General features: G+C 45.8%; 2 protein-coding genes across 2 annotated transcripts in view; one reads left to right on the top strand and one right to left on the bottom strand.

The window, feature by feature from the left end:
• The window catches only part of KCTD1 (potassium channel tetramerization domain containing 1), an 89,907-nt gene extending 88,824 nt beyond the window's left edge, over nucleotides 1-1,083 (bottom strand). The window contains exon 1 of the mRNA XM_029922570.1: nucleotides 414-1,083. The gene's annotated coding sequence lies outside the window, so the exon portion shown is untranslated. The remainder of the gene's footprint in view (nucleotides 1-413) is intronic.
• Nucleotides 1-13,862, top strand: part of LOC115277420 — a 27,178-nt gene extending 13,316 nt beyond the window's left edge. The window contains exon 5 of the mRNA XM_029921572.1: nucleotides 13,410-13,862. Within this exon, the coding sequence (XP_029777432.1) occupies nucleotides 13,410-13,469 (60 nt within the window). The 3' untranslated portion in view covers nucleotides 13,470-13,862. The remainder of the gene's footprint in view (nucleotides 1-13,409) is intronic.
• Nucleotides 13,863-14,127: the final 265 nt, after the last annotated feature.

Raw genomic sequence — 14,127 nt, 5'->3', positions numbered from 1 at the left:
GGCGGCGGCGGCGCTGGCGCTGCCGCCCGCGCTGGTGTTACAGTCCCCGCTGCCAGGCATTCTCGCCATATTGCCGTCTCTCTGCCAGTCCTCGGGCAGGGCGCATGCGCTATATTGGACCGCAGCGCTGAGAGCTTTTGTGTTTAATGACCTTCAGCTACCGGGAGGCAAAGCCGGGCTCTTAAAGGAGCCGCGCTCCAATTGTCAGTTCGGATCGCTACTCCGGAGGGGCAGCGGCGCGCAGGGGATGGAGGAGAGGGGAGGCGGGGGAAAGTTAGGGAGAGGGTAAGGACGGAGGCTGGCTGGACCCTCTGCCTCCCCCACCCCTCTCCCCACTCCTAAGAAAACTTTGAAGGGGAGGGGGAGAAAGGGGAGCGAGAGCTGTCGGTGGGGGTGAAACACTCCCAACTTACCCTCTGGCGGAGTGGCGCGCGGGCCCGGGCGGGAGAGAGGGAGGGCCGGCGGGAGGGCGGGGCGGTCTCGCTTCTCTAAGTAATGCCCGACGAGCAGTGCCCCTTCCACCGCCCCCTCATTGCCCCCCGGAGCCGGGGGTTCGGGGAGGCGGCAGCGCCGGGCGAGCCGCGGGTGCTGCTCCGAGAAGCCCGTGTCTGGGGCCGCCCGGAGCGGAGCGGAGCGGAGCAGGCAGGTTAATGAGCAGGGTGGAGGAGGCACGGCGAGGCCCCGCACCCTCTCTGCGCCCGCGGCCAGGGCGCAGCGGGCGAGGCTTGGGAGCTGGATGGGGCTGGCGGCGGTGACTCCCCCACCTACTTGCTGGCGGCTAGGCGCGGGTGCCTGGGGCCAGCTGCAAGGCTCCCAGCTCCCTTTCCGACTCTTGCAAAGGAGCGAAACACGCCCCACGTCAGCCTCATCCCTTTCGACTTTTCCAACAGCCTCTTTTAAGCTGTCATTAAAGACCTGGGGCGCTCCCCGTAGGTCTAGGGCAAGTCTGTGCCGGTCCCGCCAGCCTGGGGAAGGAGCAAGAAAGAAAGACTGGGAGGGGCGGCTGGGAGGGGAGACTCGGGGAGAGGCGCTCCAGACCCCAGGGACCCTCCCCACCCGCTTAGGCCGCTGCCCTCCCGCCCTCGGAGCACACTGACACAACTCCCTCCGGCGAGGCGCTCCACCTGGTTGGAGCTACAGCAATGTCGATCCCTAAGGCCCATCAGCGGGCGGGTGGAAAAAGTGAACTTGGGTCTCGGCCGCCCCCGCCGGCGCCACAGTTCCGGCAATTCGGATCCCGAGCGCGCTCTTGCTCCAAGTTTGCCAACCGCCATTCTTTCGCCCTCGGGGCTGCGCTGCCTCCGGCGCACGGGGGTGGATACCTCCGAAACTGGAAAGGCGGCCAAAGAGCTCGCCGGGTCCCGCTTTCCCATAGGAGACACTGTCCCACTTCCAGCCGAACGCCCGCCCCCGTCGCGCCCAGACTCCGGGCGCGTCCTCGCGTCCCCGCCTCCCGCACTCCCGGCCCAGGGGCCGCGCCCCCAGAGCTTCGGGAGACCTCGGTTGTTTTCTTTGGCGGCACAACCCCTTCCACCTCGACTTCGCACGGCATGCTAATTTTCTCCTCGGGCAGCCCAAGTGTCCCCGGATGCTCCGCCCGCTCCAAGTCCCAGGGGCTAAGGAGAACCAACGGAGACGCGTCCCAGCACCGCGACCCCGGGCGCGCAGACCCTGAAGTAAGGCAGCCTTCCTAACCCCTCCAGGGCGTCCTCGGATTTGCCCTCGAGTCCAAATTCTAGGCACTAGGGCTTGTCAGTTGCCCGTCCCCCCCCCCCCCCGGACTCCCCCATCTTCAATGGAAACCCATCCGTCAACTTGTAATTTTTTTTAAAAAAAGAAAGAAAAAGGAAGGAAGGGAGGGAGGGACACTAAGTCTCTGGGCCGCGTGGGCGTCTAAGTGGGAATTGACTCTGTCTTCTCCAGCTATCTGTGCTCGCCCTCCGCGTGTTTCCTCTGCCCTGGACGCCGCAGAGTGTTGGGGAAACTGCGCCAGGTGTGAACAAGTTGGAGCAAGTCCGTGCCTCCCGGGCTCTCTCCCGCTCTTCGGGCGCGCAAGCACACACACACACGCACACACGCTCACACACGCTCTCAGGAGTCCTGCAATCTGCTGAGAACGGTCCGGGGAGGTGGGGAGCACTCCTCGGGAATCATCCCGGAGGGGCTGCTGGCTTTGTCCAGAACACACTGTGTCCCCTGAAATGTGTAGGAAGGCGTTTGTTTGTTTGTTTCCCGGAGCTCAGGGCAATAGGCAGGCAGCTAACTTAGTTGCACACGCGACCCGCGCACACTCCAGTCGCACAGGGTTACTTCCGGACGGCTGGCCCTTTGTCCCGGGATGCTCCCAGGTTTTCCGGCCGCTCGAGCAATCGGGCAGGGAATTTCAGCAGTGCTGAAAACTCAGGTGGGAGCCCAGCAAGTGACCTTCCAGGGGCTGCCCTCCCGCGGCCCTCACGGCGAGCGCAGTGCGCCAGGGACTGAGCTCCCGGAGCAGCCCTGGGACGCTGGTCCACGTTCCAACCCTGGAGAAGAGCAGCTCCCCAGGTCTCCCCACTTTTGCAGGCGATCCCCCTTCCCTCCCCCACAGCTCCCTTCCCTTTTGGGCGAGCTGCTTTGAATTGCTTGCAGTTTGCCGGAGGCGGTGTGCTGGGTTGGACGCTCCGGGAAACAAAGCAACCCAAAACAGCTCCCAGTTGACGTCAACTTATTTCCAGAAAAGAAAATAGTTTTGTGCTCCCAGGACAAAATACCCCCCAGGGCAGGTCTCTACCGGCAAAAGCCAGAAGGGGGGTGGGGGGTGGGCAATAGCAGAACCAAAAAACAAAAACAAAAACTACCCCAAGTGCAAATAAATTTTTAACGGATTTAGCAAAACAACAGTTTCAGATGCTGCCTGAGCAGTTTGCAAACAACGGCCAGGACCCACGCAGGCGTTAGGTATGAAAAACGCACCTTGGAAAGTACGCCTTGGACTGATATTCTGGCAACTGTGAATCTGCTTCGTGGCACCGGCTCCTGAAAACCTACCAAAATTCTTTGCCCATTAATGATACTTTCATCAAATACTGGTAAAGACCTCTTCATGTTAGAATCTACAGTATTTGTCAGGAAGAACATCCAGAAAAACCCTTCCCACCGCCACCAAAAAAATAAGTTGCTTAATTTTGAAATCCCAGTAACACAAAACTATACTTGAGTTTATAAAGGAGTTCAAATCCAGGTTTAGTAAATGATTCCTTAAAAACATCCTCGGACACCATCCATATACTCTATAGGAAACTGAAAGATCAAAAAAGACTTTGTTATTATTTTGGTAAAGAGGCAGAGTGATCTCTCTTCTGCCTATCAGCCCAGTTGGGATTCCTCTTAGATTCCGGCTTATCATAAAATCCATTGAACTCATCAGCCACCAATTATAACTGGATAGCTCCTTTATAAGGATGATTTCTTTATTTCTAGTGCAGAATGCATAGCTTCTTTACATCAAATGATCCCAGTACTGTCTGAAACATTTATTGCAATTATTTAACTGTCAGACAGAACTCAGTACTCTAAAAGATGTTTCTATCTTCAACAAGATGCTCCACAGTTTCTCTTTCATAATCATTAATAAGTACCATCTATATATTTGTGCTGTTCCATTTCTTAGATTACTTGAAAGTGGTGAGGTTGCTATTCTGGAAGGAAAAACTCCAAATATCTCCCCTTCATGTTACAGCCCACCTACTCGAATTTCGTGGTCACGCTTGATGAAAGGTTATATACCATATAGACACATATTACGTTCTTCCTTCTTTTTGCTTCCAACCTACCGAGTTGCATCTGTTTTATGAGTGGTGTAGTTTCTTTCTATCTGCCCATTTTCTCTGCTACACTGGTAACACCTTTGTAGTTTAGGTTGGAGCCTGGTTGATGGTGAGCACCCCAGTCATTTATATTAAATGAATGAATGAATGAAGAGGATCTGTGTTTAGTTAAATCTATATTTATTTTTAAAATATTTCTATCTTAAAAAATGTTTATTTCTGAGAGAGAGAGAGAGAGAGAGTCAGAGACAGACAGAGACAGAGACAGAGCGTAAGGCAGACAGAGGATCCAAAGCAGGCTCCACACTGACACCAGAGAGCCTGATGCAGGGCTTGAACCCACAAGAGTGGGTGATGAAGATGATCAAGATCACGACCTGAGCTGAAACCAAGAGTTGGATGCTTAACCAACTGAGCCTGATGCCCCTAGTTAAATCTATATTTAGCAAGAAACTTCACAGTAAAGAAAACCTTAAAATATCATGGATCTGAATTTCTACATTAAAAGTCAGGAGGAAATAGCAACTGCAAGGAAACATTATTGTTTGCAACTTAAAATAAGTGTGAAAACTGCTCTGGTTTAATATTTCCCTGCCATAATTTACTCTCTGGTACAAACATACTGTAAGAAGTTATTGCGAAGTAGAGTGAGGAATGGAAGTATCACTGTATTAAAAGAGGTGGGTTGGGGGGATTTAAATTGATAAATTGAAGAAGTTTCATGGGCTCTTGGGGGCAGAAGCCAGAAAAAGTGTTTCAGTCATCACTTTCAAGTCATGCTTTTCTTGATTTGCTTACTTAAAAATTCTTAAAATACTATAGAGGTTAAATAGTAATTCAAATTGAAGCCATTCTGATATACCTTTGTTTCAAAATTTCACTGTTAAATTCTGTTGAACTCACCGAAGCTCACTTTGAGCAATAGGTTTTGAACTCAGAGGAAACTTGAATCCGTGAACTTGAACTCTACAAAGTGATAGAAAAGAAAAATAACTCCACAAGAGCAGAAACTAGGTCTTATTTATCACTGCATCTCTGGTTCATTGTCAATTCCCTTCAATTCTTAGAGTATTTTAGCAGAGTGGTTGGCACATAGTAGACACTCAATAAACACAACAAATATTTATACGTGGGGAGAAAGCCAGCCTCCACCAAAGGTTGTAGTGCAGAGTGGTTACAACTTCATCTTTGAAACAGGACTGCATGGGATTGAATCTTAGTTTGGCCTTCCCAGTTGCCTCTCAAAATTTTTAATTACTTTTGAAGATTTTACTTTGTTCCATAATCTCTACACCCACCCGTGGGGCTTGGATTTACAATCCTGAGATCAGGAGTTGCATGCTCTACACACTGAGCCAGCCAGGTGCCCCATCTAGTTGCCTTTCTTAAAAAAATATGTTGGTTCTTTCATTATTTTATGATCTGGATGATAGCTGATAGCCCCTACCGCATGGGATTATTGCCAAGAATTAAATGAGTTAATACGAGTAAAGCACATAATACAGTGTCTGGGACATTGGTAAACATTCAACTGTTAGCTCATATTTGTTAAGGCTCTATTTTCCGGGTTTGATTATAAAAAAGAAAAGCAAGGCCAGCGGGCTCACAAAGCTTAAGCCACTTGCCCCACATCTCCCAGAATTCTGTAGGGCAGGAAAGCTTGGCTTCGGAGCTCACACACTTGACCACGTACAGCCTCTAGGAACCAAAGAATGAAAGAAAAAAAGCCTTGGGGGGAACAATTTCCTACCCTTAAAATGCCCCCATGTGTCATTTGATTTGGGAATCAAATTTTGCAAAGCCAGAAGAGTACTGAGGTGGAATGCTAAGCTTGGATTGTGAGCAGAGCAGAGATGCCCTAGGAAATATCTTTGTTACTTGGTACCTGAAACACTAGCACAATTTTCCTGGTCTATTAGAAGTAGGAACCCATCTGAAATGACAGTCAAGAATTTCAGAGGCAGAAGGAATGCCCACAAACCCAACCAGACTAGGTTGAGGTGTTTTCTCTTGAAATCCTGGGCTGTTCTGCATAAATCTCCTGGGGACAAGGAGGGTACTACCTATTTTTATCTTTGATGCTTTGTCAAAAAACAGGTCAGAGTGAACTTAACACAGTGATTGACAAGAGTAGAATTTTTAGTTTCTAATTGCCACCTGGTAACTGTAATTCTTGATCTTTCTACCTAATAATCACCTCCCAGTCCCTAGGCTGTTTTTAAAACAAGTAATGTATGTGGGGAATGTAGTTTTCCATAAGTAAATTTTTGTGGAGCGTAAATGTGTGCTATCTCTTCGTTATAATAATGCGGTAATGAAATTTCACCTGGCTAATAAAGAAATCAAATGTAAAGCCTGTCAAAGTTAAACATAAAATTAAGGATAGTTGTTTCTTGTCTTTTAGTCATATCTCTTTAAAGGATATGTGGGAGGGACGCCTGGGTGGCTCAGTCAGTTGACTTGGGATCAGGTCATAATTTCCTGGTTCTTGGGTTGCATATGAGTCAAACCCCAAGTGTGGCTCTGTGCTGACAGCTCAGAGCCAGGAGCCTGCTTCTGATTCTGGGTCTCCCTCTCTCTCTGCCCTTCCTCTGCACATGCTCTGTCTCTACCTCTCTCAAAAATAAATACATTAAGCAATTTTTTTTAAAAAAGAAAAAATAAGGGATATGTGTGATTAAAGTGGATGTTAAAGTCCTCTTAGTAATAAAATATATTTTTGTGCCATTGCAATACTAATTACGGTGGAAAGGGAGATAAAGATATGTTACTGTCTTGTCACAAATACCTATATTTTAAATAACGGAGGAGCTATTTACAGTTGTCTTAGAACATAAAATTTTCCTAAAACTACTTGCTACATTTCAAAAAAGTAGCCTACTCAGTAAACTCAAAGCAAAACAAACAACAAAAATGTAAAAAACCACTTTACACCCAAATGTTGGCATGAAAATATTATTCTCTCATTTTTTTAATTGTCAATATCATTTAAGATAGTCTTTTAAGAAAGCAGTTAGGCAGTTTCTCAAAAGCCATGAAAATGTTCATGTTCTATGACCCAGAAACGCCTTCTGGAAATTTATCTTCTTCGGAAATATGCAATTTTACTTATATTTTGGTAAACTTTTTTAAAAAATATTTTATTTTATTTTTGATACAGAGAGAGACAGAGCATGAGAGGGGGAGGGGTAGAGAGAGAAGGAGACACAGAATCTGAAGCAGGCTCTAGGCTCTGAGCTAGCTGTCAGCACAGAGCCTGACGCGGGGCTCGAACCCACGAATATGAGATCTGACCTGAGCTGAAGCCAGAGGCTTAACCGACTGAGCCACCCAGGTGCCCCTATTTTGGTAAACTTTGATTTACAGCATGTGGACCACTTAGATAAATGAATGCTTCAGTACCTGTGACAAAGTTTGCTCTAGAACAACATTTCATAATGTCTTGGAGACTACTTTTGTTTACAAAATTTAGAGGGTAATTATTTGTTGAAGGAAGAAGTTCAATTAGGGTAAAACTGTGTATTCTCAATATTTTATAGTAATGTCAAGCACCCTTGGATGAATATGAATAATGACAGTGAAGGGAAAGCTTATAAAATAAAAGGGCAAGGCAAAATAAAATTTCAAGCTTATATTTTAACATCGTCACAACTTTGAGAATGTTGAAGGACTGGATTTTGAAGCTCTAGATGTCAGAAATTAGTATCTAGAGGTATCATGGCAATCCACAGGACGTGCTGAGGAGTGGGTATATACCTGCCCCGTGGCTATGTTTCTAAATGAACTAAAAAAGAAAAAAAAAATCCCCTTTTAAATACCCAGAAGCACTAACCCACATTTTGAACTAATTGACTTACTTTTTCTTAGGAAAGCTTAATTTAAGTGATAGGGGCACATGGGTTTATCTGAATATTTAAAGAAGCCCTGAGATGGGTTTGTTCTATTTCTTTAATTTGATGCTGGAGATCCAGGCTTTGCACCTGATGGAAGAGAACAGCCTCAGAGAGGGGCAGGAAAGCAGGAAACCTTGTGACCTAACAGCTCCATTTTGGGATCTAAGTTTGCAAAGCCAGGCCACGGTAGATACCAGTATAGAACTCATAATTCTTCAAGTTCACTCTTCCAGTATCTGTACTTTGATTAGGATATCCCCAGGGTAACATGCTGTCATTACTCCAAATAAAAGCAGACTCCTCTGACCATGGTTGCATCTGTTTTACTGTTTGTTTGCTTTTTCTCTCTTTATGGTTTGTTCCCTTAAAAAAAAAATAGCTGTGGTTTATCATTCATTTTAGATGATAAAAGCAGTAAGTCTTCAGTGGAGAAGATTCAGAAAGTACAGAATGCTGGAAAAATACATCTGTGCCATATTTCTTTCTTAACATTTGGTGAATGCTTGCTTCAGGTCTGGTCTTTTGTGTTAACACTCTCAAGTTGTTCTCATGAATATATGTGAAGACTGTTCTTATTTTCCAGATGAGTAGAAAGCCAGAGGGCTTAAATAACTTGCCCAACATCACACAACTAATGCAGTTCAGGCTCTGGTGCACCTACACTTTCTTAACAGTCAACCAGGTCCTTCAGTTCTATTTCCAGTGCCCAGGAAAAGAACATTCTTTCCATTCGAGGGTATTTCCATGAATTCAGTCTCATTGGCTTACTGGTAAAGTACTACATATTTCAAAATCTATAATTCAAAATATGTATCCAGTAGATTTTTGCAAATGCTGCTGAGCACATACTAAGGGGCAGGAAGGACAGAAGGTTCTCTCTAGAACCACACCTGCTCTGACTGAAGGGAGGGCTGAACCTTCAGTAGGTCCATGAGGTCAATAGTTTTCCTTTTGCCTTTCTTGTAGTTATCTTGTTTCTATCTGCCATAGAAAAGGACATTAATTTATTCATTCAACTCTAGGAAGTTGAGTTGCACTGTCAAGAATTTGAGGATGAAACTTCGGGTCTTCTGTCCCGTCCGTGTGGTAACCTAAGAGGACAACTTTCAATGATCATTGGAGTGCCCAAGAAGATCTTTGCTCTGGCTACTTTCACGATTCTGTGGCATTTGGGGGTATTGGAAGGCTTTTGGTGCATTAGCGCCATGCTGTAGACGCTTTAGTACTTTCCAAATTCACTGTTAACTTTGTTTTCCTAAAGTTATTGGCTTTTAGATTTAATGCATGGGCAGTGCGTGTGCCTCTGAGAGTGCATCAGAACCAACCAGAATCACTTAGGGAGTTTCTTTAAAAATGCAGATTCTTGGGTGCCAACTCCAGAGATTCTGATTTAATAGGTCTAGGGTACAGCTCCAGGGCACCTGGGTGGCTCAGGTTAAGCATCTGACTCTTGATTTTGGCTCATGATCTCATAATTATGAGATCAAGCCCCAGTCGGGCACCATTTTCTCTCTCTCTCTCTCTCTCTCTCTCTCTCTCTCTCTCTCTGCCCCTCCCCTAAGCACACTTTCTCTCTCTCTCTCTCTCTCTCTTTTACAAAGAAAAAAGTACATTTTTAAAACACAGTTCAGACCATTCTAATATGAATCTGAACACGTTTTAAGAAATGCTACCTTAAAAGCTAATATAACTTAGCAATCAAAAAGAATTTCCTCTCTAACAATGGCTACTTAATCATTTTGAGGCCGTAAATTCAACTGAAAGTTGCATGAAAGTTATGAAACTTCTTCTTCAGAAGATGACCTTCATAACCTATTCTGTCTACCATTAAAGGGGGGGCTGGGGGTCGACTGGCATTCTTAAAATACTGTTATGTGGTCCCCTACATCATGTTATACTTTTTCTTCCCTGATCTAAAAGTTATCATGGCTCCTTTCTTACTTTAGCTACGAGTCCCAAACTCCTCAAATCTTAATCCAGTCTGATTTCCCAGTGTTCTCCTTTATGTCTCCCTAAGGTGAATCCAGCCCTCTGTGCGGAAGACTCAGAACAGTGCTGGAGAAGGAGGAGATACAGACATGGCTGTCAGTCTCAAGACCTGGATCCTTGAACTTGAGTGTGCATCTGAATCCCCTGGAGGGCCTGTCTAAAACAGAGTGAGAGGCCTACCCCAGTGTGTCTGATGCAGCGCGTCCCGGGTGAGGCCCGAGAATGAGCAAGCCCTCGTGACACTGCTGCTGCTGATTCCTGGAGCCCGCTTTGGGAACCACTGGCAAGGGACGACATAGATAGAAAGACCTACCCTATGGTTGAGGGCGTGCAGCCTGGTGAACCTTCCTGAGTCACTTCAGCAGGACTTCATTTGTTGAGAAAACTGAACTAAAATGATGTGTGCCTATTTTCCAAATGTGCCTAGCAAGCCTAAAACCATAATAATGATCTTTCTACTCACTGCCCCCTCCATTCTAGCTGTTTCCATTACACTGCCTGGCACATCTCAGACCCTTCTAAGGGATGCTGCATTGCTCACAGCCACTGATGAAGGGACAGATTTGTCAAGCCAAGTATTCCATCATACGACCACCACCCTGACTGATTAAGGATAGGTCCTTGGACAACCGATCCCTAGGCTAACTAGAAGCCTAGATTGAAACTCTTGAGTCCAGCAGTCTCTCTTTCTAGGAATTATGACAAGAGTAAGTCAACCAACAATGGGAAGAAAGGGCAGCAGAGCCATTGAGTCGGCCCAGTCCTGCTACTGGGTCTTGTTTCTGCTGAGAGGCCTTCCGGGTGGAGACCAGGGCACTGCTCTGTAACCAGACTCTCATTCCCCCAGGGGACGCAACCTCCTAGAATCCTGACCCTGATTTTCAAAGAGGTTCCACTTTCATTATAGCCCCCCTCTATCCCTACAGTTAACACCCGTTGCTTCTAACCAGAAAATCCTAACTATGTCGTCCCTCCCAACCGGTGCAACTCCCAGATCTCAGACTTAGTGAAAGTCACCACAGTTCACCCTCCATCCAAGACTGAAACCTGGACGACATCCCTTCCTCCTCAGCCATGTTCTCCCTCGCCCTCCACTTCCACTGAGGCACCAAGCCCTGAGGATTCCATCTCACGATTTGCTTCAAATCCATCTATTGTGGGCATCACCTTGGGCTGCCATAACGAGATACCACAAACGGGGTGGGTTAAACAACAGAAATTTGTTTTCTCACAGTTCAGGAAGCTGGAAGTTCAAGATCCAGGTGCTCTCAGGGTCCTGGTGACACCTCTCTTCCTGGCTGGTGGATAGCTGCCTTTTCTCTGTGTCCTCCCATGGCTTCTTCTCTGTGCTTGTGGGTGTGGGGAGAGAGGAAGAGACAGAGAGAGAGAGAGATCTGGTGTTTCTCTCTCTTCTCATAAGGACACCAGCCCTATTGGATTAGGCCCCACCCTTATGAGCTCATTTAATGGCATTACCTCCTTAAAGACCCCATCTCCAAATACAGCTACACTGGGAGTTAGGGCTTCAACATATGAATTTTGGGGGCTCACAGTTCAGTCCATAACACCCTCCGAAACTGCTCCTCCTTCCTTAGTTCCTGTCTCTGCAGTGCACACAGGCTAGGAACCCAGTAGTCACCTTCACTGCTCCCTCATGTTCATGTCACAGCTGTCCCTCTTGGCTTGTGCTCTCCATCCCAATGCCATTATCCTAATCCAGGCCACCTCCGCTGTTCTGTGACTCAGGGAACAGAGTCGAAGCTGAGCCTGAGGCAGTGCCACCCACGGAAGAGAGAACAGCCTCCACATGGGTCCTGGCTGTGATTAGTTTCTTGTCCTTGGATGTCCATGGATGCCTTCATATCCTTTAACATGGTCTGTTTGTATCAAGCTCCTCTTTCTTGGAAACCAACAAATGCAAACTAAAACTTACTCTCTGCCGACCCCTTCAGTGGTTACCCACCCCTGCCCCCAAGCCCTGCCTCACCATCTAGCCAACAAAAGTAAATGCTTTCCCTCAAAAACGCTTTTCTCTCATCCAGCATACCTTGGCTCATTCACCCTTGGCCTGACATTCGCAGCTCAGTGGTTGAATGCTCAGAGAACTTTTAGGAATGGTTCCACATGTTACCTCTTCTTGGAAGCCTTCCCTGACTTCAGCAGACTCCTGTGCCCCTTTCTCTATAGTAAGCAAGTATATCACAGTCATGAAGTGCTTGGACTCTGGTGCCCAGAAACTTGGATTCAAATTGTGGTTCTGCCACTTACATGTTGTGTAATTTGGAGCAACATCCTTTACCTCTTCGTGTTTGTGTCTTTGTTTATAGCATGGGCAGGGTGGGGAGGGGGGACTGTTGTGAGGATTAAATGAACTAATGAGGGAAAGTTTAGAACAGTTCCTGGCACACTGTAAGTGCTTAATAAATTCTAGCCATGACCATGATCCTGCACAATAACAATGGCACCCACCAATGGAATGTGAGCCCTTTGGTCTCCACTCAAGTCCTCTGAGGCACCCACTCGGACCATCTATGGCCAGTCTTCCCTATGCCTCCTCATTCTGGGCAGACCTGTGTTTTAGCAGTTGCATGTATTATAACTGCTGTTCTCTACTTAACCAGACTCCTTGGGCTTCATTAAGACAGGAGCTTAATTTTTTAAAATTTGCTTTGCCCAGTACAGTTACTGGCACATCGAAGGTACTCAGTAGAAGGTATCTGTGGCATGTGTTATAATTGTGAATTTACGTGTCTGTATCACCCACTAGTCCCCAAGGTCCTTGTATCAATCTTATTCTTTGTGTAAGGAGGAGCAGGGTGGTAAGTTAGACTGAGGATCAGCTCAGAGCCAGACAGCCTGCTACGACACTTCCTAGCAGTGTACCCTTGAGCAAGCCGCTTTTCCGGATTTATTCCAAGTAACTTGATCCAAACCCCCAGTCTGGGCTCTAGCCCACTGCATTATGCCTTATGTCTTGACCATCGATGACCATTCATGTCCTGCACCTTTGTCCATGCAGCTCCCTTCTGCCTCAGGTGCCTTTCCCTCTTATGCATGTGACACATTCGTGTTTATCTCTTAGGACCCAGCTCACATGTCTTAGAGGCTTTCAGGAAGCCATCTCTACTCTCTGTCCTGTGCTAATACTTCTATATTCTGTTATTATAATAATACCTCCACAGAGATGCTTTGAGGTAGCTGTATGTATGTATATGTTCTTAAAGAACACTTTTCTACAGTTATAGAATATACAGTATCCACTCAAAACGAGCCAAAGGAAACATCACAAAACATTAAAAGGAAAGATATACTGATCACTATATCCTAGAATGATATGATAATGAGAATAAAGTCTTCAAAAAAGTCAGACCAACTTTTCTTTAAAGAGTAGCTATTTGGGGAGTTGATGAGAGGGAAGGAGGCGAAGAACTCATCAATATCGGTAAAATCCTTTGAAGATAGACTGCCAGGCAAGAGTGCGAAGGATCAGATTTCTGTATAATTAGGCATCAGGTCTGCTCCAGATCCTTTCCATCTCTGGCAGGGTCTCACTCTATTTTTGCAAACAATTGAATTCTTTCAGTCATAACCTTTCCCTTCATTTGAATATGGCTTTTCAGGGCACATCAAAGGGCTTGGAGATCATATGAATCAGGTTGATGTCTTTATATATTACGTGGTGGACATGAAATCTTTATCTTTCTTTCTATTTTTCAAACAGGCGGAAGCCATCCTCTCTGAAAATGAAGCAAGCCTTTCCGGAATGTACTCTGCACCTTAATTCTCTGAGAAAGAGAGAAAACCCAGCTACCCAGAGGTGCATTAAAGAGTTTTTAATGCTCACCGGCAAGAAAAAAAACCTTGCATTTCTTTATTTAGGGACTTTCATTTTGAGGGCCTTGGTTTGATTCTTGTGAGTCCCAACTTACTTTTTTGAATAAATTAAACTGTCTTTAATTTGCTGCTTGATGCTTATGTGGGGGTGAGCATACTTTGTTTCCAGAACTTCTTCCCCGTGGGATGTTGAAGTGTTAGTGCCAAAATTTTTTTTGTTGTTTTTTTTCCAAAAGGAGAAAGAAGAGTCGGGCTTAGTACTAACGATGAACTCAGTGGTGGTTGCTGATCTCTTTGAAATCATTAGATGAAAGGCAAAAATAAATCTGCACTAAGTGTATATATCAGCAGTGTTTTTGTTATTATTGTGGGAATTGGCCATTCAAAGAGTATTTTATTACTGAATAATTTTCTCTCTGAATTTATGATACCTTCAGTTTCATTTAGGAAAAATGCTTCTTTCATCGGTACTCTTTACATTTCTTATTGAAGGTAACTTATTATCTTAGTAGAGTCTGATCCCTGTCTGTTTCTTCCATATATACCCATACCTAACACAAACCCAGGCAGATAGTAGGGCCCAACAACCACGAGTTGAACTAAAT

The sequence above is a fragment of the Suricata suricatta genome, chromosome 14 (assembly GCF_006229205.1).
Source record: "Suricata suricatta isolate VVHF042 chromosome 14, meerkat_22Aug2017_6uvM2_HiC, whole genome shotgun sequence".
NCBI classification, from domain to species: Eukaryota; Metazoa; Chordata; class Mammalia; order Carnivora; family Herpestidae; genus Suricata; species Suricata suricatta.
The sequence above is the reverse complement of the archived record's forward strand: the minus strand, read 5'-3'. Positions and strand labels throughout refer to the sequence as shown.